Here is a 24,674-nt window from a genome sequence, read left to right as displayed (position 1 = left end):
AGTAACTTCTTATATAGGAAATGATATGTACGCACGCAGTACAAATACATTTAAGATTTAACTCAAGCTCTTGTTTATTGTTATATAGCTTTTGACTTGCTATTTCTTCAATTCTCAAGTAACAATATTATCAGAAAGTTTTGTCTGTAAAAAATACAAATGCCGAGTTTATCTTTGGAACTTGGAATAACTGGAACACGCGAAAGAAGAAAGTTAAACCCAAAAAACTATTGTTTTAAGTAAGTAATTTACTATTAATAATTTGTTATTTTATCAAAATGGTTCAGTCCAAAGATTAGGAATTAAATGGAACTGTAAGGATTAAATAAAAAAATTCTTAATTTAAAATATTTTTGTAGCTTATTTTATTCTATTAATATAATTTTGTTATAAACAAAGTTACTAAGATTTCTTAATTTTTTTTGGAGTCGTAAATCTAAAAAATTATACAATGACCGTGGACAGCTGTGTGCAACAGGGCAAGATCTTTGCGACTGTTTAGATGAAAAATGCCCAGGTTGCCATTTTCCATGTCCTAAATGCAGTTCAAACAGATGTGGATTTGATTGCAGGTAATAATACCTTTCGTTTTCTAGCATTTTATAACTAAAGGTAATTTATTAATGACACAATCACAATTATTTTTAATTTCAGAGTTAACCGGAAATGGATGTATGAAAAAATAGAAATTGAAGGAAATGACTCTGTTATAAAGAATACATATAAAAAATAGTAGAACTATGATTTAAACAATATTAATCATTGGCAAGTAATTTAAAAAAATATTCCACTTCAAGCTCACCATCTTCTGGGAGGTCTGTACAATGGACTGCATTATATAAAATGCTTTTTCCATATAAAGCTCTTATAGAATCGGGATACAGTTGTCGAGCTAAATCCTGAAATAAATATAGTTAAGAGAAAAGCTTTGTTTTACTGTAATTATGATGTAACTTAACAGATATTTTTTTAAATAGTAAATAAATAATATTGAAATAAAATATCTCAATTGATAAATCTATTTCATTACATACAGGGTCTCTAGGTCCACAAACTTTTCTGAATTCAGACACAATGTTAATACTTGGATCATCAGACTTTACTTCTAGTGCAACACATTTCCCTTCAGCTAAATGTATGCACATTGCCTGAAACAATTCCCACATTAAAAAAAGAACTATCTGGCCTAGTAAAAAACTAAAATACTTATGTTTTTCATAGATTAATTATTTCTTATCCTTTTAAAATTTATCTATAACCTATTGAATGTTTAAAAACAAATAGTGATAAAGGGACCAACCTATTGTTACCTACATTACTTGCTTCTCATGACATGATTCAGTGTGACTCTTGTATGTCAAAGTATATTGGATTTTGAGATATGGAGTGATAATTTGTGCTATCTTGTTTTAGAATCTTAGCAGGAGATTTATGCTAAGAAGAAGAGCTAAGAGCTAAATAATTTTATACATATATTAGTTTGTACTAACTTCATATTCTGGCAGAACACCCTTATATATTTCAAAAAATTCCTCTGCATTCATCAGCTTAACAGAAAATAGAGCTATGGCTGATATATAGAATTTTTTAGATGTAGCAATAACTTCCAAAATGGAGCCAATATTACCATCAATAACAGCATGAGGTTTTATTATGCAGCATGTACAGTTTTTTAAAGTAGCTCTATATGGAATTCGTGGTATGCCTTTCTCATAACCAAAAAACAGCTCTAACATCTACAATTAACATAAATTTTCTTGTAATTCTTCTAAATTACAATTTTCCAAGCTGAGTTAATTTTTAGTTTATAAATAATTAATTTAGGCAAATTAGCACAATCAATTTTTACATAATACAAGTGAAATAATGATGAGAAAATGAGAAAATAAAGTAGATGTTATTTATTAACTATTAATATTTATAACTTTATAACATTATTTTATTTATTGTTATATTGTCTTTGGTATGGTATAATCAATATGCATATTATAAAGCTATAGAGTTTGTGTGATTTTATCTTGTTCACAATATTTATCACATAGGCATAGGTAAAGTAGTTAAGCCTATTATTACCTACTTTACCTATGCCAAACATTGAAACATATACAGGATGGTCCAAATAGTGACATCAATAATTTTTTTTAGATTCATGGATCATTTCATAGATCATTCATTCATTCACTCACACTTGGGCGTTTACCTACGAAAATGCCCCATGTGTGTACTTATTCTCTTCTTCAATGTAGTTAAAGCTTCTCTTTGTATTTTTAAATTTAAGTCGAATGTTTCGGCAAATCCAGCTAAAAACTAAACTTCTATCTTTAAAACCTTTTTTGTGTAGCTTTAACGAATTTTAGGAAGCCGAGATTTTATTTTATTTGAAAAACATTTAAGAAATCATTTCACAGAAAAAAAATCTGCAAAAAAATATGAATTTTAAAAACCTCGCTGATAGAAAACATTAAAAAGAGAAAACACAAAAATATATGACTCAAAAAGTACAAAAAATCGCGGAACATACATGGGGTATTTTCGTACACGCCTGGTTCAGATGTGAGGAATCTAAAAAAAAATTATTGGCGTCACTAGTTGGACCACCTGTATAACATCACCAAAAATAAGAGGAGAAGGAGCATTAATTAAAAATAATACAAGAATTTAACGGCGCGTAAAAATAATGTGAGTACCATTCGTACGTCATTTTAAAGCAAGCTAAAAGTTAGCTAACTGTAACCATTTTACGTAATTAACGGACATACTTGGGTTGCATCCTCTAAAGTATTACAACCATGAGCAATGTTTTTTAGTGTATTTTCTCCATACAAATTACGTAAAGTTCCTGGAGCAGCTTCTGATGGGTCGGTTGCCCCTAAACATTTGCGCCATTTTTTTACAGCATCAGGAGCAACCAGTTCTAGGCCAATAACCTCTCCGCTCGTGATGTAGTCTATTATTATTCTGAAAATCATGAAAACATATTTTTACTTATAACATTTTACTGATTATCTGTTTTTATAAATACTTACAGTCAAAACCTGTATAAATATTCTTTATCCTATCTTACTGTTTTTTTATACAGTCAAACGACGACATCGTTAAGAAAACATATATATATGATTGATAGTTGATTATATATATATATATATATATATGTTTTCTTAACGATCATCATTATCAAAGGTCCCGGCTGAATTCTATTTTATTACCTACCTACTTATTAACAATATCATCGGTTTTTACGACCAAATATGGGTAGTCCCTTCGATTTCGTTATTACATATTTTGACTGTATATACTACTATATGTACTATTATCATTTATTGCAACCAAAACTAAACTAAGAAACATAAAACGTTTACGGCATCATATTGCTTCCCGAAATGTTATGGTACAGTATAATTGCAAAGTCCTTGCTGATCTTGCCATTTTTCATACGAACAATTCGAAATCCGTTTTTCATGATGAATGTTAAAATTTTGCCATGTTCGCTTGGTGGGATGGGTTTTATCATAGCAAAAGTACTGCAAGTAACATTTATTATTATTTATTTATCAAAAAATAGTTACATTCTATAACATACATAAGTATAAGCTACCTTTCCACATTTTTAAAAAGAGTTCTTCGAGTCAAAGGTGCACAGTCGATGATGTTAAGTAATTTTGAAAATATATTCACAACATTACCTATTTGAAGCATTTCTAATTTTAATGAAGGCAATTGTACGCGTCTCAAAAGAGTTTTACCCTTTTTCGTGTTGATTATTTGTACAGAATTATCGAAAGGGAAAAAATTAAGAACTAATTCCACGATCTCGTCTCCTTCTTCATCATACATTTCGCAAAGAAATGTATACTTATCGAAGTAATCATACACCTGTAATGAAATGAAATATTAAGTATTTTATTGGTACAACACTGTACATTTATTAATATACAGCGTGCAATGTTTACGATACGAACGAACATACCATTTTACAAAAAAGTAAACGGAAAATACAAAAAACCTTAATTTAATATATGTATTTTAAATTATTTTTATATTCCTTTACTATACAGCTTTGATTGACAGTTATATAATCAAAGCTTCAGAACTATCGGACAGAAAAAACGAAACAAGTTCAGTTCAATAGGTACAATTCTATAGATATCAGATTCGATATAATCAGTTTTAAATTTGTTTGAACTGTAGTAATATGTATGGTTTTTTTCTTTGACTGCAGCAAGACTGCATCAAGTTATCTGTCATGATGAAATTGAGGCCTTCTTCGGTTTTTTAAAATATAGGAAATGTAGGCATATTTTTTACATTTTAGGCCGATTGTCCACTACCGCCGTCTCCGGGACGTCATCAAGAACGAGATGACGGCGCCGATTTTTTTTGAATGGAATCTCGCTGTTGGCCTTAAGGGCCTTTACAGCTCAGCACAGGCTGTTTGGCGAGCTTAGCTTAGCCTGAATGGGTGGGGTTCCCGCGACTCGCGCAAGGTCGTCTCCTGTGAGACTCGAACCTCGGCTTGGGCCGTCGCGGGGGGGTCAATCGCCTGAAGGGCAGGACGGAAGCTCACTGGAGTGAGCGAAGTGCGAAGTAAAGGTCCTCGCCTTCCCCGGTGAAGGCGGTTTTTAACCCTAGTCTGTTTATTACTATTATTATTGGCCGCGCGGGCGGCTTTTAATTTATCGTTTGCTACTGTGATTAGATCATCCGGATCCGTTAATATGTGTCGGGGCCTCCTGCGAGCCTTTTTAATCAGGAAGGGACGGCGCCGATATAGCGATACGTACATTTAATATAGCCATGTGTCCACTGTACGCCCGTCAGGCCGTTTGTCCTCTGAAAAAGTTCTAGTAATCCTATTGTTTTATTTTTACCTTATCTTTCAATTCTAATAGATTAACATGTATATATTTTGGCTGTTTATATACGTTAGGATATCTCTAGTTCGAACAAGATATTAGGGATAGGGACCGCCGGGACAATATTAACAAAACCACAGACTTACATTGCCTTACCAGACCCAGAGTATAAGGTTTAATATTATTTCAATATACAAACAGTTAATATTTTTAAGAGCTGAGAACACTGAAAATTTCGTTTTAGATTTAAAAACATACACAATGAGTTGTTTCTATATTTTGTAAACAGAATTAGGCGATAATTAATTTAGCCCTTGTTTATTTTAATTTCGAGTATGTACATGTAATATTTTGTTAACAGTAAAAAATATTATTATGGCAAGTAGTCAAATTATTTTGTGTATTAATATATAAATACAAATTTGTATTATATATAAATATTTACGAGTATTAATATGTAATACAAATTTGTCATTATTCTGAACATGTATTTATCCATAGGAAGGGGCATATAAAGAAAAATACTCATTTATAGGGGAATGGTATGACAACCAAGCAAGCCTGGTAAGAAGATTTAATGTATTTTATTATCCGACCGATGATACAATCGAGATGTATGATCTGAAGAACAGGAAGACCTTTTTAAGAAGAGTAAAAGTGAATGGTATAACGCTTGACAGTTTCTTTATTGGGAGTTCTCTTTACATATTAGGAAGATTGGTTAAAATTATTGATTTTGCATGTGAACATACAAAGGAAAAACTGCACAAGGATATGGAAGTGTGAGATTTAAGTCTGATATTAAAATTAATTGATTTAATGTTTCATGTTTAAAAATATAATTTTTTTACAGCACATTTGCCCTTATTAAACCCATTCCATCTAAAATTACTGGAAAAATTATTACCCACTTCTATGAACACAACCTTAAGATAACTAAAATGAAAAAAGCCCGTCTAACAGGGGATGATGTAAATTATCTTTATAGGTCTCAATTATCAGATCCCACATTTCCGTAAGTAATTCTATAATTTCTTTTCATATGGTGAATTATCTTAGAAACTTAAATACGCTAAATATTCTTAGATTCTTGTGGTTTGATAATAAAATTCCTAATTTAATTAAGTAAGAAATGCCATCATTTTGTAATTTTCCATATTATAGCCAGGCTAGTTTTTTTAAATATTCACTGATATAGTTTTGATATATTATGGGCCAACATTACATTGCTGGCTATTACATTATAGAAATAACAAATTTTTAATTGCCTCAGAATCTATCTTTCATTTGAAGGTTCTTAAATAAGTTCACACTAGGATAAATCTATATTTAATTTAAAAATAACCAAAATTATACAATTTAAAAACAATTATAATTGTATACAAATAATTGAAATCCAAATTGAAGTTGATAGTAGATAATTAAAATTCACATTAGCCATACTTCACAAGAGCTTTATAATATCTCCAGGTTTCTTTTGGAGCATCTATCGGGAGACTTTGTGTATGGCATGGAGCTTGTTGGTAAAGATGCTGTTGCCCTCTCCAAACAGATAATTGGTGATAAAGATCCAATGAAAGCCAAACCAGGCACTATAAGGGCACTTTATGGAACTGATCCTGTTAAGAACTGTGTTGATGTCTCCAATGATGCTGAAACTGCTATTCAGGTATATTAGATGTATATTATACAGGCTTTCGGCTGAAGTCTTCATATAATCATGCATTCTTCTTCATATAATAAGATTGATTGATTGATTGACTTAACTTACTGTGCCTTCTAACTGAAAACTATATTATATTATATAGTTAAAACTATGTTATAGCTATAGTTAAGTCCTTTATCTTTTTAAGACTACTGACCATAAAGCACATTTTTGCAATTTTTTTATAGAGCTTGTACTAAACTTTTTTATAATGTATGGTGAAATTACCAGCCTAATATTAAAAATGTCTTGCTTGGCCTGACCAACAAATACTCTAATTTCTATAATTATTTTTATAGGATGTGGAATATTTTTTTCCCTCACCACCATTTCATTTAACAAGGCTTCAATTGACAGCCACTCTGTCAAACTGCACGCTATGTATTGTGAAACCACATGCCATACGAGAGGGTAAACTTGGTGCTGCATTGGAAGCAATTGACGAAGGTGGATTTGATATCACAGCTTTGAACATGTTCATAGTTGAAAATATCAATGCGGCAGAGTTCTATGAAGTTTATAAGGGAATTGTTCAAGAATATAAGGTACATTTCAAGGCTTTATTTTTCTTTGTAGACTTCCTATAGAGAATTTTACTTTTGGTTATTGTAATGGCCACATCCTTACCATTTCATGAAATCTTTTTTATTTTAATTGTTTAAGATGTTGCATTTACAGGGAATGGTGGAAGAGCTGTCAAGTGGTCCATGTATAGCAATGGAAATTGTTGCGAAGGATAAGCGTACTAATACAGCTATTGAGTTTAGAAAATTAGTGGGACCATCTGATCCGGTATGTTTTTGTTGGAAACCATGATTAATACCGCCTAAGTTCTGGACAAACTCACTTAAGTCCAAACTTTGAAGTTGTTTCTATGAAGTCATTCACACTGACCTTCATGGACTGAAACCCAGTAATTTAATCTCTTTCATTGACCTTCGCTAATACAAAAAAAAAATTTTTTATAGACTCAAATAAGTCGAAACGATTTTAATACATTTTGGTTTTCCTTCGTGTATGTATACGCAATATACATTAAAAGAGTAAAATTTTCTAAGTATCCATCACCATCAACTTATTTTCTGAGTTTGAATCCATAACACCCGCTTGTGTTAAAAGCTAAAATAGTTAAAAGTAGTGAATTCCAGTAAATGCTAATTTTGTTGAAAAATTGATGTAATCTCAAAACAATGTATTCCTCGGGGCTTATTTTATTGAATAAATTAATCATGACCAGCTGTCCTTAACTTAAGTATAAGGTGATGTGTATGTATCATAGGATGTACAGTGTGTACCCTTTTTATCCACTCATGTATCAGACTTTATTTATTCTTGGTTCTGTTGGCTTATGGCTACAACGATCTAAGTGTACGACGAGAATTCGCGCTTGTGATCTACGTAATAAAATTGTTACATGGCAAGGACAGTAATTCGGCAGTACTTCTGTACCTAAGCATCAATGTACCTGATGGGTACGTCAGAAAACGACATCGTCCGTTACTTCATGTACCCACAGCTAGAACTAACCTTCATCAAAGGGCACATACCATTTGGTGTATTGATTTAGTTAACGAAATACATAGGTTAACGGACCTTTTTCATTGTCCGTTGAGTGAACCCTAAATTGATAAGAGTGAAAACTTAAAGATATTTTTAAAATATACTTACTTCTACTATAAAATAATCTTTTTATTATTTCTTAGTGCCTATAGCAGTTAGTATATTTCTTGTATTTTAAGTATGTCATTTAGTTTTTTTTGTTTCGTTGGAAAATTTAATTTTATTATTTTAGGGTTACCTGTTTGGGCAGGAGTGCTTTTATAAAGAAATAAATAAATTATATAAAAAGTTTCTTAATATTTTTTTAGGAAATTGCAAGATTATTACGTCCAAACACAATGCGAGCTAATCTTGGGAAGACAAAGGTGCAAAATGCTGTACACTGTAGTGACTTAGCAGAGGATGGCTTACTTGAAGTGGAATATTTCTTCAAAATTTTAAATTTGTAATGTTTTATGATTTATATCAATGTTTATTTACTGATATTAGGTATATTTTTGAAGCCGAAGGTCTATCACGCTTTTATATTATTCAATTTTTTTTAATATTGCTCTTTGAATATTGCATTGGCCGATAACATTTTTTTCAGTTGCTATAAGCAAATATGTGGTAAATACCATATAAATCTTTGGTTCAAGAGAGAGATTATATAGTAAATGGATCCAATCTATCTAATCTAATCTAATAAATGGTACTAAATAATATTACTCTCCGTACGATATTTCTAGGCTGCTACACAATTGTTAGTCATATATGTAATAGGTTATAAAAGACTGATTTTGATTAGTTATTAGATTATATTTTGTGCTGTTACTGTGGGATTAATAAATAAATTATGAGCATAATTTATCATTTTGTCTCCTAATGTAAATCTCATTAACAACCATTTCATTAAAGCCTGTGACTGAGGAATCAGAATGTGAACTATTCCTCCCATCAATATAGGGAGCGAGAATTCTTGCTCGTTTTACACTTTATTACCACTGACTGGTCAGTACTCAGTGGGCTGTTTTGCCCCAATCTTCGTTAAGGTCGTGAAGTTGTCGTGCGTTTTAGTGAATGACGTCATCGTAATGCATATTTTATCCTAGTTTGAATGAATTTTACGAATTTAGTAAAAATCATATGTGGTACATATCTATAGTAAAATGAACATGAATAACGTTTTATTTTTAATATTCAAAAACAGTTATCACAAAGCATTCAAGTAATTGTAAATGCCTTTTAATAAGTAATCTGTATCTGAGCAATTTTCATATAATTACGTCAACATTTCTGAATCGCATATCAAATATCTTGAACAAGTATTCGATTTGTAAAATAGTATGTAATTAGTTGGGCCATAAATACTGTTACATAAAAACTTTTCTTTTTTAACCTTTTTATAATTTTGAATTTGGAACGCATAAGTGTATTATTGTAAAAACTTCTTTCGATTTTGCGCCATTTGACTTATTTTTTCGTGTTCATTATCAATTTACAATATTGAATGGAGTGTTAAGGAAAATAGGTTTGCAGTGATCGCCTTGCACAAAGGGGGTATGGAGCCGTCGGACATATTCCAGACACAGCAAAAGCTTGGTATCAGCCGTATGTTCGTATATCGTACTATCAACAGATACAACACTTGTAACACAACAACTGTCGAAGACTAGAAAAAATCGGGGCGGCCGCATGCTGTAGTACTATATAAGCTGTTAAAGCCATTCGTCAAAACCCCATTAGAAGCATAAAATCTTATCGTGAGAAATGAAAATTCCCGCTAGGACTCTGTGGCGTATTATAAAAGAAGACCTGAAGGTTTTTTTTTATAGAACAGGGGGCAAACGGCCAGGAGGCTCACCTGATGTTAAATGATACCGCCGCCCATGGACACTCGATGCCAGAGGGCTCTAGTGCGTTGCCGGCCGTTTAAGATTTTTGTACGCTCTTTCTTGAAGGACCCCAGTCGAATTGGTTCGGAAATACTTCAGTGGGCTGCTGGTCTGTGCTTAACGTCCGATATACATGGCCTAAATCAGTCTTTACAACCGCGATTCGCGGGATTTTTTTACGATTTAAGAACACTACAATAAGCAAAATGAACAAGTGTACGCTCTCACAGTTCTAAAGATGCTGCTTAAGTGGTCGGAAAGGTACAACGTGGTCATAGTCCTGCGTCAGTGATGGTTTCGTGGGGCGTGTCTCATCATGGAGTCACAAAACTACATTTTTGTGAAAAACGAGTGAAAACTTTAGCCAAAGTGTACTTTGGCACATCAAATGGTCTTGCATCATGTTGTGAAACCTCTCACCGATACACTTTATAAAAATATACCGCGGACTTTTCAGCAGGATTCTGTACCTGGTCACCAAGCACAAACTACCCTGGTTAAGCCTGGTTTGAAACCAACGTTCCGGACTTCGTAAGAGCTGAAGACTGAGCAGACTTCAACCCTTTAGTCTTAAAATTATGGTCAGTTTTAGAGGACATGGCCTGCTTTAAACTACACGGCGAATTAAGTCTCTTAAAATTCAATAAATTTACTAACTAGCTGTAGGAACTAACAAATAATATAACTTTTCCCAGCTCACTCAACGGACAATGAAAAAGGTCCGCTAACCAGACCTATGTATTTTGTTAAGTAAATTAACGCACCGAATAACATGTGCCCTTGCGAATAACATGAATAGCAGAAGGTTAGTCCTAGCTATGGGCACATGAATACCGGAGGATGTCGCTTTCTGACGTACCCATCAGGCACATTGAAGCTAAGGTACTGAAGTACTGCCGAATTGCTGTCCTTGTTAACGTAGTAACCTTATAGTTAACTAATATCATAGAAATAAAACTAATTATCTGTCTGAAGATCTGATTTTGATTATATGACAACCTAATTTACTGTCAAGAAAAACCTAATTTAATGTCCATTCCAATGAACTCTTGGGTTTTCATTCATCTAATGCGCCTTTTTAATGATTTGAAGCAAAAACTTAAATATCTTAATACTCACATTATCCCTACAACACATTAAAATGATAAACACAACTTTTTTCCTAAATAACGAATATATACTTAGTAAATTTTGAGTGCCTTGGTGTGCACTTAATATACATATGTATATCAAGAGTTAACTGGTGAATTGTTTGTGAGCCAGTAGGTGTATGTGAGAGCACGACAGAGTTTTGCTAGCGTGGTCGTAAAGCAAAATCGAATCGCGCGCGGACAACACGCGAAAAAACGACGCGCAAAATATTAAAAAAAATATTGTACAAAACTGGCTGTATTGTAAAGGAGTTTCAGAGTTATGAACTTATAATTGTAACTAAGTTTATCGATGACGGTAAGTACTGTTGGCTTTTAAGTAGTTTGATAGTTTTGGCAATTTGTTGCGTTTGACGTTGAAATTATGCAAACACATTACTAATTCTTTTCCATAAATCATACTTATGTATTTATTAAAAGTATTTTCGCTTAACATGTTGAATCCAAATCGTTTTAATACTAATTTGTATTCGTTTATATAATCGTGAGAAGAGAGTTTGTATGAAGGGTTCTATATTATATTTTTTTTAAATTGCTTTATGTTCATAAATCCATCTCGTTCTATAAAGTTTTATTCCTGGAGTAAAAAAATTATTGAGTGCATCCTGAGCTCAGGAAAATTCTTAAATTTATATTCATATCATATAAATTTAATTGTAGGTTACGTTGGTCTTAGTAGATAAGCTTTGTACATTTCAGTCGTTATTTCATAAGTATTATGGTTACGAAACAGAAAATACTTCTCTGCAAGAATTTTAAATGTGTAAAGTATTTATTTATTGCGATCATCCATAAATATGAGACCTTCCACGAAGAATTGATTTAATACTTATCAGAATGTAAAGTATTTTCTGGTTAAAATACCGTACAAGCTTTAATTATATAGATAGAATAGATATATTTGCTATATAAACTGTGCCCCAGTGATTTAGTGTACGTACGTTGAATGTTCAGAATTTTGGGTTAGCTTTTGATATAAAAGACAATAATGTTTTCCGCGACTTTTATGTCAATATCCGTGTATGATTAAAATATATTTACATTAGGCAGTTATTCAGTTATAACTATACTTTTGAACATCTGTTAAGGAAAAGTGTCTATACTAATTAGTACAAAATACAGTTACCTGTGACCTCTAGTCACTCAACTAGCATGGTTTTGTTTAAACGCTGTATATTGTTATGAGAACCTGGTTAGGTTTCTATTGTGTTAGTAGCTCGTTATTATGAAGATTGTATTTGATATGCAACTTGTACACAATGACTAATTCCTTTATACATAGAGTACACACTTTTACGTCTGTAAACGAGATAAATTATAAAAGTACAAATATGAATATACAAATTCTAAGTTCTTTTGTTTTTTTAAGTGTAATTTATCGATTGGCTATTATATTAGTTTATTTGATAAATTATATTTTTAGGATGATCCCATTTTAATTAGACGTAATATTACCTAACTCAGATTTCCACAATTTATAAACGAATTTTGAGACTCAGTTTTTATTGACCTTTGAGAAACGGGTTGTGATGATTTTCGATCGTATGTCCGCGATTTGTCTAGTAAATCGACGAGGTTGTTGCTACTTGATTGATATTTATATATCTTAGATATTAAACAGTTTTCAATATTTTACGTACAAAATTCATAAGTGTGAGTAAAGCTTAAGTACACAGTCAGTTTCTTTGATTGAGCTGTCCAAATTGACTGGAACCAATGGAGTAAAAAAACAAATGTATTTAATATTTTATAAACAATCATTTTACAGGAAGGTTATTTTTATACACTTTCATGAATCAAGTGTATCGAAGAAGAAACTTTTTTGAAGGACCGATGACGAGTTTTCCGACTTAGTGTTAAAGATAATTTATTGAAAAATGCATTTAATCCGGTTATTCTTCAAAAGAATTTTGGATGATTTCCGACAGAAAAAACTGATGCCCCTTAAGATACTATGCTTTGTTCATGCCTCAAGTAAGTAGCCTCACAATTCCTCATTGGCCATTTTATAGATAACTGATGTTTTTAGATCTTCATGTATCGCGCGTCCACCGAATTGTGAGTCACTTCGTCTCGAAGGAACTCACATGCACCCACGTTCACTCGGTCGACCTAATCTTCTATTTGGTGCCTCTGCCTTCTTGACTCACTATTCAGTACACGCGTGGAATCACTGCTACACGCTTTACATTACACTCATTGCCTGCTTGCAAGGAGTAAATAGGTGCATTCAGCAATTTTGTCTGAACACAGTCTTGCTCACCCTCAAAATGATAATGAGTATCTTCTGTAGTAACTTCTGAGGGTTGGAGGCGTAAATGTCTCTTCTATAAGAGATATAAAGTACCTACGAGAACTACATTGTATAATAAATTATAGTACCTATTATGTCAGCCACATGCTGGGTTCTTGGAAGCACTTCCTATTGAAAATGGCATATTTTAATAATGATTTTCATTGTAGCGCAATTGGTTCTATATCCCTACTTAACAATACACATGCGGGAATTGGGTATAAATGTGGAAGAAACTGCTGTGATGTCGTCTCTGACACCGCTCTTTTTGATAATGATACCTCCACTTGCCGGATTGTTTGCCGATAAAATTGGTAACTTTAGAGTAAGTTTAAATTATTACAATTATTAATAATGATAAATAAATTGTTATAAGCGCCAAACTGATTCCGTTGGCTGTAAACAAGCCGTGAAATATTATATAAAAAATATAACAATGGAGTATTTATAATAATCCCCCAAATTTTTACAGGAAGTATTTAACATTTAAGAGGCAACTTCTGATTACGTACGTTTATGTAAAAACATAATACACACACGATATAAAAATATACACACCCCAATCAAAGCATGCCATTGTCTGTCGTAATTTTAATAATAGTTATTCTTACGTATCTTATGGGGACAATAATTTATCTCACTCAAATAATATACAACAAAACATAATACTTGCCGCGTAAATAAGATCAACTTTCTGTTCCTTCTAAAATTCTTATTTTTATTTGGCTTAAAAATAAGGACAAAACTTATAAATTTGAAAAATATAATTTCAAGCATTTTTACTGACCAACTGATTAAACAATAACGTTTTGTGGTTGTGGCAGTAATAAAATAGTGATTTTGCCATATACAAAGTCTATGAAAAAATATCACGAGACGATTTTACGGTCTGTGCACTTAAATCGATGACTCTATTATTCAATGTCATTTCATTGCAGATGGACATACAATTGAGACTCAAATGTAGCTTCTATTAGTTTCGCTAATGATTACCTTAAACGTTACATCCTGTTTTATAATCAGTAGCTTATCAGGAGGTTTTAAAAAGTCAAAGTCGTGGATTACTAGGAATTGTTTCTGAAATTACGTTTATGTTTACGCTTTAATAATTTTATTTGGATTTTTTAAATTGTATTCAATTCTAGTTATTATTGGCTCTTACATCAGCTATGGGTGGCTTATCAGCGTTGCTACTACTTCTTGTGCCCGTTGGTAGATATACCATAACATATCCACCCGCGGTAGAATTACTAGCCTCGTGCGACAATACTGTTCTGCAACTTCAAGATGTTAGACAATATTCTTGTCATCCTTTACATCCATATGAACATGATATCAATTTGACGTAAGTGTGTCGGATCCTCTTTGCTGTCTGATTTGTATCTTCTGGTATTTTATTATGTATTTTGTTTTAAGGTTACAATCGTGCGGATTTATTTGCCAATCTCAAAACGCATCGACAGATATGAATGTTGTACTTAAAAGTAAATCCTATAATATTAATTTTAAGTCTTTGACACAATCACAGCGGCTTATATATCGAAACGCCATAAAACAAATATCCAAAGATTTCGATTCAGATGATAGAAAAACAGTTCGTATCCTGACAAACGATCCAAATTTTAATTCAACCATGACGCAAGTGTCCGATTACAAAATTTATTTTCCTACGCCGCAATTGTATACTATAAATTGTAATGATTTAAATAACATCACATGTTTGTTGGGAAACTTTGATTTAATTTCGGAATTAGAAAAGGACATGCATGAAGATTATCGGGCAAGAGTAGCACGGCGTATAGAAGATGATGTGGATGAATCACCAATGTATTCAATTAATGCCATACAAAGTAAAAATAAACCCTTTAAAGATTTTGAAGAAGTTGATGGTACAACATGTATCGATAGGTTCAAGAAAGTAAGTATCACTGTTGAAATGTTAATAAAACATTTAGAATAAGAAATGTTGTGGCATCTAAATTTGTTATATATAGCGACTGTAATAAATCTGCTGTATTTAATAATAGGTACCTACCTAATACTTATCATGGGCTAATCTATCAAAAGGTCAAGGCAGATACTGAGAAAACTTAGAACAATGACATTCTACAGAGTCTACGGATCGCTTATTAAAGCTCATTATCTTTATCATTAACATTCAATAAAGTGCTGATTATTTGTCCTCTTTTAGTGTATGGCGATAAATTAAGTTCTCTTCTGTTTACTTGTAAGATAATTATTATTGAAGAGTAATTTTTAATGTAGGCAGGTTTTCCATGTTTTGTTTGAAATGGAAAACCTTATGTGAGATGTTTGATCGAAATGAAGACTATTTATGAAAATTTCAGGCTGAAAACGACGTTGAAGTCATAGTTCACATTGGAGATAAAGAATTTTCTAAATGTTACTCGGTTTGTGCCATGACAACACCTCGGGCAAGTCTCTGTGAAAATAGTCAACAAAAGATTGATATAGATCCTTCTTTTACTTTCTGGAGTTATATGGCTGTAAGTCTTAATTTAATTTGATAAATGTTTTGGAGGAAACGTCAGTAGCAAATCTAATCAACATATCATTCATACTTAGGTATGTATTGAAGCCAAGAGTTAACTTTCTCGTGACAGTTAAATCACGTAACAATCTAACTTAACTGTTGTCCAAAAGTTTTTAAGCGAAGAACTGGTATATTACATAAGACGTTCACCTAATGTATGTCTAACCTTCTCCTAGATATTCAAATAATCCTTAGCACACTTATACATTTAAAATCTATTGATTCATTTATAGGAGAAAAAATTTGAAAGTGCAAATTAAATCTAAAAACTATGACAATCCTTTAAAATGTGTATTTTTGCAGCTTCGAGTGTTTATTGGTATTATTAGTGGAACATCGTTTGCGTTGTTTGAAGGTGCTGTAATAGCCATAATTAGAGAGCAAGAAGCCGACTACGGAATGCAGAAAGTTTATGGAAGTGTTGGAGGCATGATTTCTTCACCACTTTCAGGGTTGTTCATTGATTATGCTAGTAGAGGGAAAGGATATACAGACTTCAGGTATTATTATCTTAAAATTCTAAAGCTGGAGGTTCATCTTTCAGCATAAACCGCGGTCATACATTATATACCTAATTACCATTGACATTTGACAGTTCTCTCGAATGCGTGGCTGACTTTTTGTAGGCTACCTATATAATTCGTACTTGTAGGTTTGAAAGGAAACAATGAAGAACTATTGAGTATAAATTAGAAATATAGCCGTAAACTATAGTTTTTATTAACACAAAAATTGGCTTCTGTACTGACAACGTATCGTAGGTTGGTCTATAGGAAAATACCGCTGTCAACAATAGCTTTCTATGGAAATACGAGTTGTAGCAATTACGACTAGTACTTTTTATTTAGAAGTCTTGTTATTTAGATGCAAAAGAAAACAAAGATTTGTTAAGTATCACCATATTCGTAGTCTCGAACCAGTTTCTAATACCCTAGATTTTCTTGTATAATGTTGCAGGCCTGCATTTTATATGTATGCAGTGTTGAAGGTAATGTCTGGGATCCTAGTGTTAGGCCTTGACCTTGAGTTTAAAAAACCTGCAAAAACCCTAGTAAAAGATGTTATCACGGTATTTAAAAACTTCGAAATCGTCGCTCTTCTCATCGTTTGTGTTGTAATGGGTAAGTAGTTCACAACGGCAATACAAATAATAACCGGTTATGTATTTCTATAGAGTTCTATAATGTTCCAAAATCTATATCCTGATGCACGAGTTCATTGCATTAAATGTACCTGTTAGCTTTTTTACGACAAGATATTAATTATAATATTTATTAATAATATCTCGTTACGTTTCCGTCTTTTCATGTTCTGGGAATTGTTTTTAAAAATGTTTCCTCTATCGCGTTTTTTTTCTCGTCATGAACTCTAGAAATATATTTTAAACCAATAAATGTGAACATAGATTCAACTATCAAGGTGTCACAGTCTATTCAAAAAATTCAATTTTCAAGAGCAAAAGTTTGCTTTTGAACATTTCATTATATTAAAACATATATAATTAAAACTTTGAGTTACTTTGACTTTAAAATTGAGTTTTTCGTTTTCGTATTGTCAACATTCTGATTAAAATACACAATATAACTTATAGAACTTCACATATTAATTTTGTTTTTTCGTATATTACAGGAACTGCCTGGGGATATCTCGAAAGCTTCCTATTCTGGTTCCTACAAGACCTAGGAGCGTCACAATCGCTCATGGGCATTACTATCACAGTGGGTGGGGTCGCTGGCTTACCTCTCTTAGTATTATCAGGTCCTATCATTAAAAAAATAGGACATTCCAATGTACTTTTCATCGGATTCATCTTCTACGCCATTCGTCTTTTTGGTATGTATTTCTTTGATAATTAATTGGAGAGTGTATCGTAAAGTCAACAAACCTTTCATGGACAAACAGATGTCTACACGTTATGGACTGGTTTATAAATGAGAAATCAGAGCAAGAAAACTGGGGTCATTTTATTATTTTCTTTAGATTAAACCCTTTTATTGCTTACCTAAATATATAGTTATTTTGACTTTGTAAGTAAAGTTTAATTTCATAATATATATATAAACTTTACTTTCAAAAACATTTTATATATATAATATAAATATTATATAAAAATATAAAATGTTTAAACCGTTTTGCATTGCACATGTCGCCATTGCGAAAAACAAGTTTGTAATAGTGTTATTGAATTATATATAAAAAAGTGCTAATAGCCAAATAGACTTTTTAATATGCGAAATTTGGGTATGAAATCCATTTTAATAAATATTAAATAGATATTTAAATAAAATAGATCTGTATAAATATTTATACAGCAGTGTTGGCCCAGTGGCTTTAGCGTGCGACTCTCGTGCTGAGGTCGTAGGATCGAACCCCGGCTGTGCACCAATGGACTTTCTTTCTATGTGCGTATTTAACATTTGTTCGAACGGTGAAGGAAAACATCGTGAAGAAACCGACATGTCTTAGACCCAAAAATTCGACGACGTGTGTGCACTGGAGACTGACCACCTACTTGCCTATTAGATTTAAATATGATCATGAAACAGATTCAGAAATCTGAGGCCACCACCTAAAAAGAGGTTGTAGCGCCACTGATTCATTCATTTAATATTTATAAATTTTTATACGATCTATCTATTATTATTTGGGATTTTAGAATACAAAATATAATCATAAAACTTGTTTTAATTTATAAATCGCTATTTTATAAATGTAGATTTATAATGACACATATTTTATAGACACATAAATCTTTCTTTATTTAAATACAATTCAAAACAAATAACATAATACATAAAAATATATCTAATAACTAACCTTAAAATTTAATTATTAAAAAAATATTATTAAAAGGAGTCCCTTTAGGCAAGGTTCCGAAGAATTTATAATTAATTCGATTTATAATTCCATTATTATAATTAAGATTAGAAGTATTATTTAGAATTATTATAATTCCAGGCTATTCGTTCATATACAACCCGTGGCTGAGTTTAATATTTGAAGCGATGGAATCGGTGACTTTGTCTTTGTCGTTCACTGCGGCGGTCACGTATGCGGCACTCCTTTCCTCGACTACCACCGATTCTTCCGTACAAGGATTACTGGGAGGACTCTATTATGGCGTTGGTACGTTATTATGTTTGATGAAGATTTGCATTGAATAGGCAGATAATACACGATAAAATATTTATTTATTGCAAATTACGAATCTGTGCCGATGTTTTGCTTTGTGTATGATCTTGGGATTTATCATTAATTATTGTAAACTCGGTAGATTCCTGAAAAATGGTCTCTTGAATTACTTACAGATTATGTATCGGTAAAGCAGTCTTATGGTACTTTTTGTATTATATAAAAAATACACTATTCTACAATTTTAATACAAAAAGCTTTTTAATTGTATGTGTCAAATATAATTTTAGTGACAATCTGAAATAGCTAATATGAAAAAAATATCGTTATAATAGCCGTCTGTAATAAATTACATATTATGACATATATAAATATAAAACGTCTTAAAATTGGCATAAAATTATAACATAACTATTGCCATAAAATTGAAAAAAAATTTTTTTAAATATACTTTTTTATACGTTATACTATAAGTTTATATTACATAAAGTCTTGCGGTAGTGTGCAGCAACCCAAGTGTTCCCCCAGGAAGTCGGTGTCTTTGTACCTAGGGGATATGTGCGACGGCAAGGACCAAGGACTAGTGTATTGTACCACAGCACCGATCCTCTAACAAAGACATTGCACTTACCGTTTCCTGTTTTTCACTATCAATATCTCTCTATCGATATATTTATATGCTCGCAGAGTGAGCTCACAGTAACGATATTGTGTATATTATGTATTTTATATGATATATATTCTTATATTTATTTACTTTCAACGTCACCGTATTGGCTTATTACTGTAAGAATAGTATATATTTATGACTCATTAAGTAAAAATGTGTTTGGCCTTGGTGACCCCGAAGAAACAAGACTAGCTCCCACACTAGGATTCTCTGTATTGATAGAATTCTGCACAATTTCCATAGATTACCAGTAGCTCTGCATCCGTAATAGAAATTGAACATAACGTGAAGTAGTTGAATGCATTATAGGAAACGAAAAATCCAGTTTTTTTTTAAATTATGCAAATGTAACCGAAGATTGAGACATTTGACCTTGTGTATCTTTTAGTATATTATTTTTTTAATAATTTAATTGTGAATTCTTCTTGTTGTAGGTAAAGGCGCCGGAAGTCTTATTGGTGGTTATTTGATGAAATTCTTCGGTACTCGATTGACATATCGACTATTTGCGGCAGCTACGTTGGTCACTGGCTTATTTTACTTCGTTTTCAATCGATTTTGTATAAGAAAGTTTGTGAAATGTAGAGAAAGCGACATCTCTGCTAAAAATAATGCAAATGTAGAGTCGTGCGAGACTTCAGATATAAAAGCTGCCATAGATGTCGCTGACAAAACCTCTTGTGAAATGACTGGCTTGGACCGTTTGAAATTAGTTAAGGATACAACAGATGGCGGCAGTGACTCTGGTGTAGAAAACCCAGCGTATTTGGATAATGAATTATGCAAAGATGACTCAAAGAAAATACAAGAAAAGCGCTTAACCTAATTTTAAGTTTTAAATTATTGTGAATATGATAATATATTTTTACATAGCTATATGTGTGTTTCTATATCTTTCCGTTTTTATGTCTGAATTGTTATATAGCGCGATAAATAGCAAACCATTTTTTATCTTTCGGGCGCAACATAGCTCTTATAGAAAATATAAGAACCATTAGATCAAATTAATGACTAAATAATCCTTACAAATACACAAACAAAAAACCTTTTCAAGTTTCCAAATAAACATAGCCCGTAAGTCTTATGAACGTCAGAAAAGAAGTTAATTCTAAATTTACATTTGTTACCAGTTCGCAACACATCTGGCAAGAAACTTTCTATCTATCATCTTATTTTGTAAAAATATATTTATACAAGAGATATATTATTCAGCACATTATTTGAAACTAAAAGGATTGATGGGAATGCGGCAAACTTATTCTTGCACCTGTATTTTTTTAAGGCAAGCCGGTCTGATTAAACTTGATGTGACCTTAAAAAAAGTAGCACTACAACTTATTAGGCCTCCAATTTTTGTTTCAGTTTGATTTGATTAACTTATACATTTGACTAAATTATACATTAATTTTCATAGACTTGTAACTTTTTATTTTGCGTGATGGATGCTTGATAGATATACCTTGCCTATATTTTTCTATTGTAAAATAATACGTTTCTTTGCTGTTGATATTTATTTAGTATAAATTACTCGTATGTATTAAGTATCTTTAAAGTGCTTTTAAATGCGGGTGACTGGCACTGTGACTTTCCAAAATCCAGTCGGATTTGGAAATTTACAACGGGTTTAAATATCTGTATATATATAATATTAATTGACAATATCAAATATGTTGTCTAAATATGTAACACTTTTGAGCCTCAGACTATGACATTTATTATCCCGCTAACAAATAGGCTTGGGTCATCTCGTGCTTCAGCTGTTCTACTTACTAAAGTACCGTAAACAATTATCACAATTTATTTAAGTTGACAATAGATAGCATATGGATACATTTCAGTATATTGGACATTTACGAATCAAATTCCGAGCAGAACGCTCGTAGACGCGAATATTTATGAAATCCGTTTACTAACCAGTGAAGATGGTTACAAAAAAAGTTATACAAATATTTTTAGTAGTTTTCACAAGCGATTATGTATTGGCTCTTAGTTTTCCCGGTCCTCAAGTTTATGTCGTCACACCCGCGGCTCCTCGACCTTTTCAAGTGGATGCAAAGCCAGCACCGTTCTATTACCGCAATTGGATGAGAAGAATGGATTCTGGTGAGAACGCAACTTCGACCACGACTTCGACAACGACGAATACTCCGAGAGTGAAAACGCCTGATCTCATTTTTGCAGAATTTGAGTCAGATGGAAGCATGAAAAAGTCAATAAGAAAGCTTTTGGAAAATGAAAGGGTTCAACCGAAATCAACCACCTCTACTGCCCTACCAATTTATGTACCTGAAAGTGAGTCTTATAAATCAGATGAAAATAAATACGGCTTACCCGTGCCTTTGGAAAGAGATGGTCACAAGATAGAAAACCAGAAAGTAGATAACGACTATTTTTCCATGTATAACAACTTTTACAATAAGGTACCAGCGCCCGTTTACATGCCTTCAACGACACAGCGACCTGCTATAGTTTCCACGACTACACCCTCAACGACAATTGGTAATGTAGAAAACATTTGGCATATTATTGATAATGAGAAGCTTAATGAAGATAAAGGAAAGTGGGATGAAGTGGCACTGCCATCTTATGAGTACACTAGTGATGAGAATAATGACGACCACAGTGGTGCGCATATAACAGAAGCTGAACCCAATGATTCCCTTAAAAAGACTGATAAAGATGAAGAATCAATGGACGAAAACTTTGCTTTGCCAGGGTAATTTTTTATTTTTATTACGTAATTTAATTTGAATAGATTTGTCATTAATGAAATATTGATACATTATCTATTTTGTTAGTAGTTGCTTAACCCAATATAAAATTACAGATTCTCAACCAACAGTGGAAGCGCGGCTGAAAATGAGTCAAGAGCAATTCGCACTGAACAAAATATCCGATTTCCCTATGTTAATTTAAAACCGTTTCAAATGAAAAAACCTATGCTGGACCTTTTTTCAAATAGTAAAAAGGGAAATAATTTATTAACTAGCTTAGACAATTTTTTCGAAACCAAAAATCCAGTAAGAGGGGAAGCGCAAGATTTCGGAAATACTCCAATGAACCAGCCCATTGATCGGTATAATCCCGCACAACCTTATTTACCTCAGGCCTACAGTAGCAAATCAAAGCAATCAAGCCCAAATTCTTCACCACCAAAAGCCACTGCTAGCTTGGTTCCACCCCCACCTCCACCTTCCAACGGGGTCAATTTGCCATCTCCCATAAGTTATGATTCATTTCCCCCATACACCCTAGATTCTGCACCTTCGTTTCCTCCAGCATCAGCCCCTGTACCTGAATCACTCCCATCACCACCAGTAATCACTCCCAGTAATGATGATTCGACTGATACATATTCTGGTCCTAGTGGAGAAAGCGATGGGCAATCGATGGATATTGGATATCGTTATAAAGCACCTTCTCCCCCATCGTCACCAGCTTTTTTACCCACTGTAGCACCAATAAGTAAACCATTTATTGGTTATTCATATAATAAGCCAGATATGCCATCCAACAGCGTTAACTCCATGATGACTATGGACCAAAATCAAGGTTTTCAAGGATATCACTATAGTAAACCGAAACCCTCTGTTCAGGCTCCACAATCTGAGACATATGATTCTCCTCCAAGTTATGGTCATCCAGATTCTGGCCCGACATATGGTTCAGCACCAGGTTATGGTGATTCAGGTCCCCCATCTGATCACCATAATTTCCCTTTCCCTAATTCTGATGGTAACGATTTTAAAGATGCTGGGATGATGCCACCACCAGATATAACACCTTACGGTGGTCCCCCAAGTGACCATGGTTTTCCCAGTGATTTTCCAACAGACTTTAAATTCCCTCCTGACTTCGATGATCATGATCATGATCACCATGTGCATCATGACCACCCACCATCTTCTACAGAAATGCCTCGTGTTAATAGATTCAGTTACTATTATTTGGGGAAAAAGTTATATTACTTACCGCTATACTTCAGCGTTTACTTTATTGTTTATGTGGGTGCTTTAATTATTAAGGCAGTACTTCGTCATAAAATTGTGTACCCTAACAGTTGGAGGCCGAATACGACCACGGCTGGTTTCTTCTCCAAGAGGTCAGTGGATGATTTCCTTCATCACGATAACATGCACGAATTGACTGGACGGATAACTCACGCGATAGCGACTGCTGCAGAAAAATATACAGAGAGCAAAAGAAAATAATCTTGTATAAGATATTTGCTGTTTAAGTTGAACTGTACATATGAGAAAATTATCTAACAAAACACAGCTACAGTTATTAATTTAAGGAACTAATAATATGATGTTGCGATCTGGACATATTTAATACATTGTAAAATTATTGTTATTTATTTTAAATATTTGTTCATTTGCTCAACATCAATAAATATGTTTATGTATAAATCTTACCTTTTACTCGTACCCATTCCTGAAGACCAGAAAAAAGGCAATAATAATAATAATAATAAAATTATACATAATTATAAATATATTCGTAGGTATTTTTATTACATATAAGAAATCAAGGTGAAGATCCGGTTTTCCTTGGGGTTGCATTAAACTTATTTAAATTAATGAATGAAACAAAAATAAGCAAGGATCTAATTAATAATGTTGATAATCCGAAATTATCAGTGATAATCATGCCAATATCTACTATACTGATAAAGTTATAATCAAGTTGTTAGTTTTGACCTTTTAGTTTACAAAATTTGTTTTTCTTAAATACCTCAAAACATAACTCTTAAATACGTTGTTAGCAAAGCTACAAATATATAGAGGTTAATAATATTTAATTAACGTTTCATCTTTACGATTAAACACCCCTTTTTATTTTAATTTTTAATTTCACTTAGCTAAGGCGATGAACGAAA

General features: G+C 32.5%; 4 protein-coding genes across 5 annotated transcripts; 3 read left to right on the top strand and 1 right to left on the bottom strand.

Moving 5' to 3' along the window:
* Positions 1–770: 770 nt before the first annotated feature.
* LOC110994348 (nucleoside diphosphate kinase 7-like) lies at positions 771–3,885 on the bottom strand (the record flags this gene model as incomplete). Its single annotated transcript, XM_045630790.1, has 6 exons — positions 3,596–3,885; positions 3,360–3,521; positions 2,760–2,958; positions 1,491–1,736; positions 1,035–1,148; positions 771–899 (listed from the first exon to the last, which is right to left on the bottom strand). Coding segments are annotated over exons 1-6 (1,089 nt in total), but the record flags the coding sequence as incomplete, so codon positions are not given.
* Positions 3,886–4,685: 800 nt separating this feature from the next.
* Positions 4,686–8,956, top strand: LOC110994364 (nucleoside diphosphate kinase 7). 2 transcript variants are annotated; one of them, XM_022260965.2, is made up of 7 exons: positions 4,686–5,231; positions 5,355–5,635; positions 5,707–5,868; positions 6,324–6,522; positions 6,858–7,103; positions 7,237–7,350; positions 8,427–8,956. In XM_022260965.2, exons 1-7 carry the CDS (start codon positions 5,229–5,231, stop codon positions 8,565–8,567), a joined length of 1,146 nt encoding a protein of 381 aa, XP_022116657.2. In that variant the 5' UTR covers positions 4,686–5,228; the 3' UTR covers positions 8,568–8,956. The 2 variants fall into 2 exon arrangements, with proteins under 2 accessions (XP_022116657.2, XP_045486062.1); XM_045630106.1 differs by lacking the exon at positions 4,686–5,231 and having other exon boundaries at positions 5,389–5,517.
* A 2,332-nt stretch (positions 8,957–11,288) lies between these two features.
* On the top strand, positions 11,289–20,660 carry LOC110994397. Its single transcript, XM_022261011.2, has 11 exons — positions 11,289–11,441; positions 12,912–13,117; positions 13,607–13,761; positions 14,582–14,781; positions 14,853–15,354; positions 15,785–15,943; positions 16,294–16,490; positions 16,948–17,111; positions 17,620–17,823; positions 18,949–19,116; positions 20,227–20,660. The coding sequence occupies exons 2-11, from the start codon at positions 13,021–13,023 to the stop codon at positions 20,616–20,618; spliced, it is 2,238 nt and encodes a 745-aa protein (XP_022116703.2). The 5' UTR covers positions 11,289–11,441; positions 12,912–13,020; the 3' UTR covers positions 20,619–20,660.
* A 1,003-nt stretch (positions 20,661–21,663) lies between these two features.
* Positions 21,664–24,170, top strand: LOC110994418 (ENHANCER OF AG-4 protein 2). The gene is made up of 2 exons (XM_022261040.2): positions 21,664–22,508; positions 22,620–24,170. The coding sequence occupies exons 1-2, from the start codon at positions 21,715–21,717 to the stop codon at positions 24,001–24,003; spliced, it is 2,178 nt and encodes a 725-aa protein (XP_022116732.2). The 5' UTR covers positions 21,664–21,714; the 3' UTR covers positions 24,004–24,170.
* The last annotated feature ends 504 nt before the right edge of the window (positions 24,171–24,674 follow it).

This window comes from Pieris rapae, chromosome 1, assembly GCF_905147795.1.
Source record: "Pieris rapae chromosome 1, ilPieRapa1.1, whole genome shotgun sequence".
NCBI classification, from domain to species: Eukaryota; Metazoa; Arthropoda; class Insecta; order Lepidoptera; family Pieridae; genus Pieris; species Pieris rapae.
Note: the sequence above shows the minus strand (reverse complement) of the source record. Positions and strands in the feature narration are given on the sequence as shown.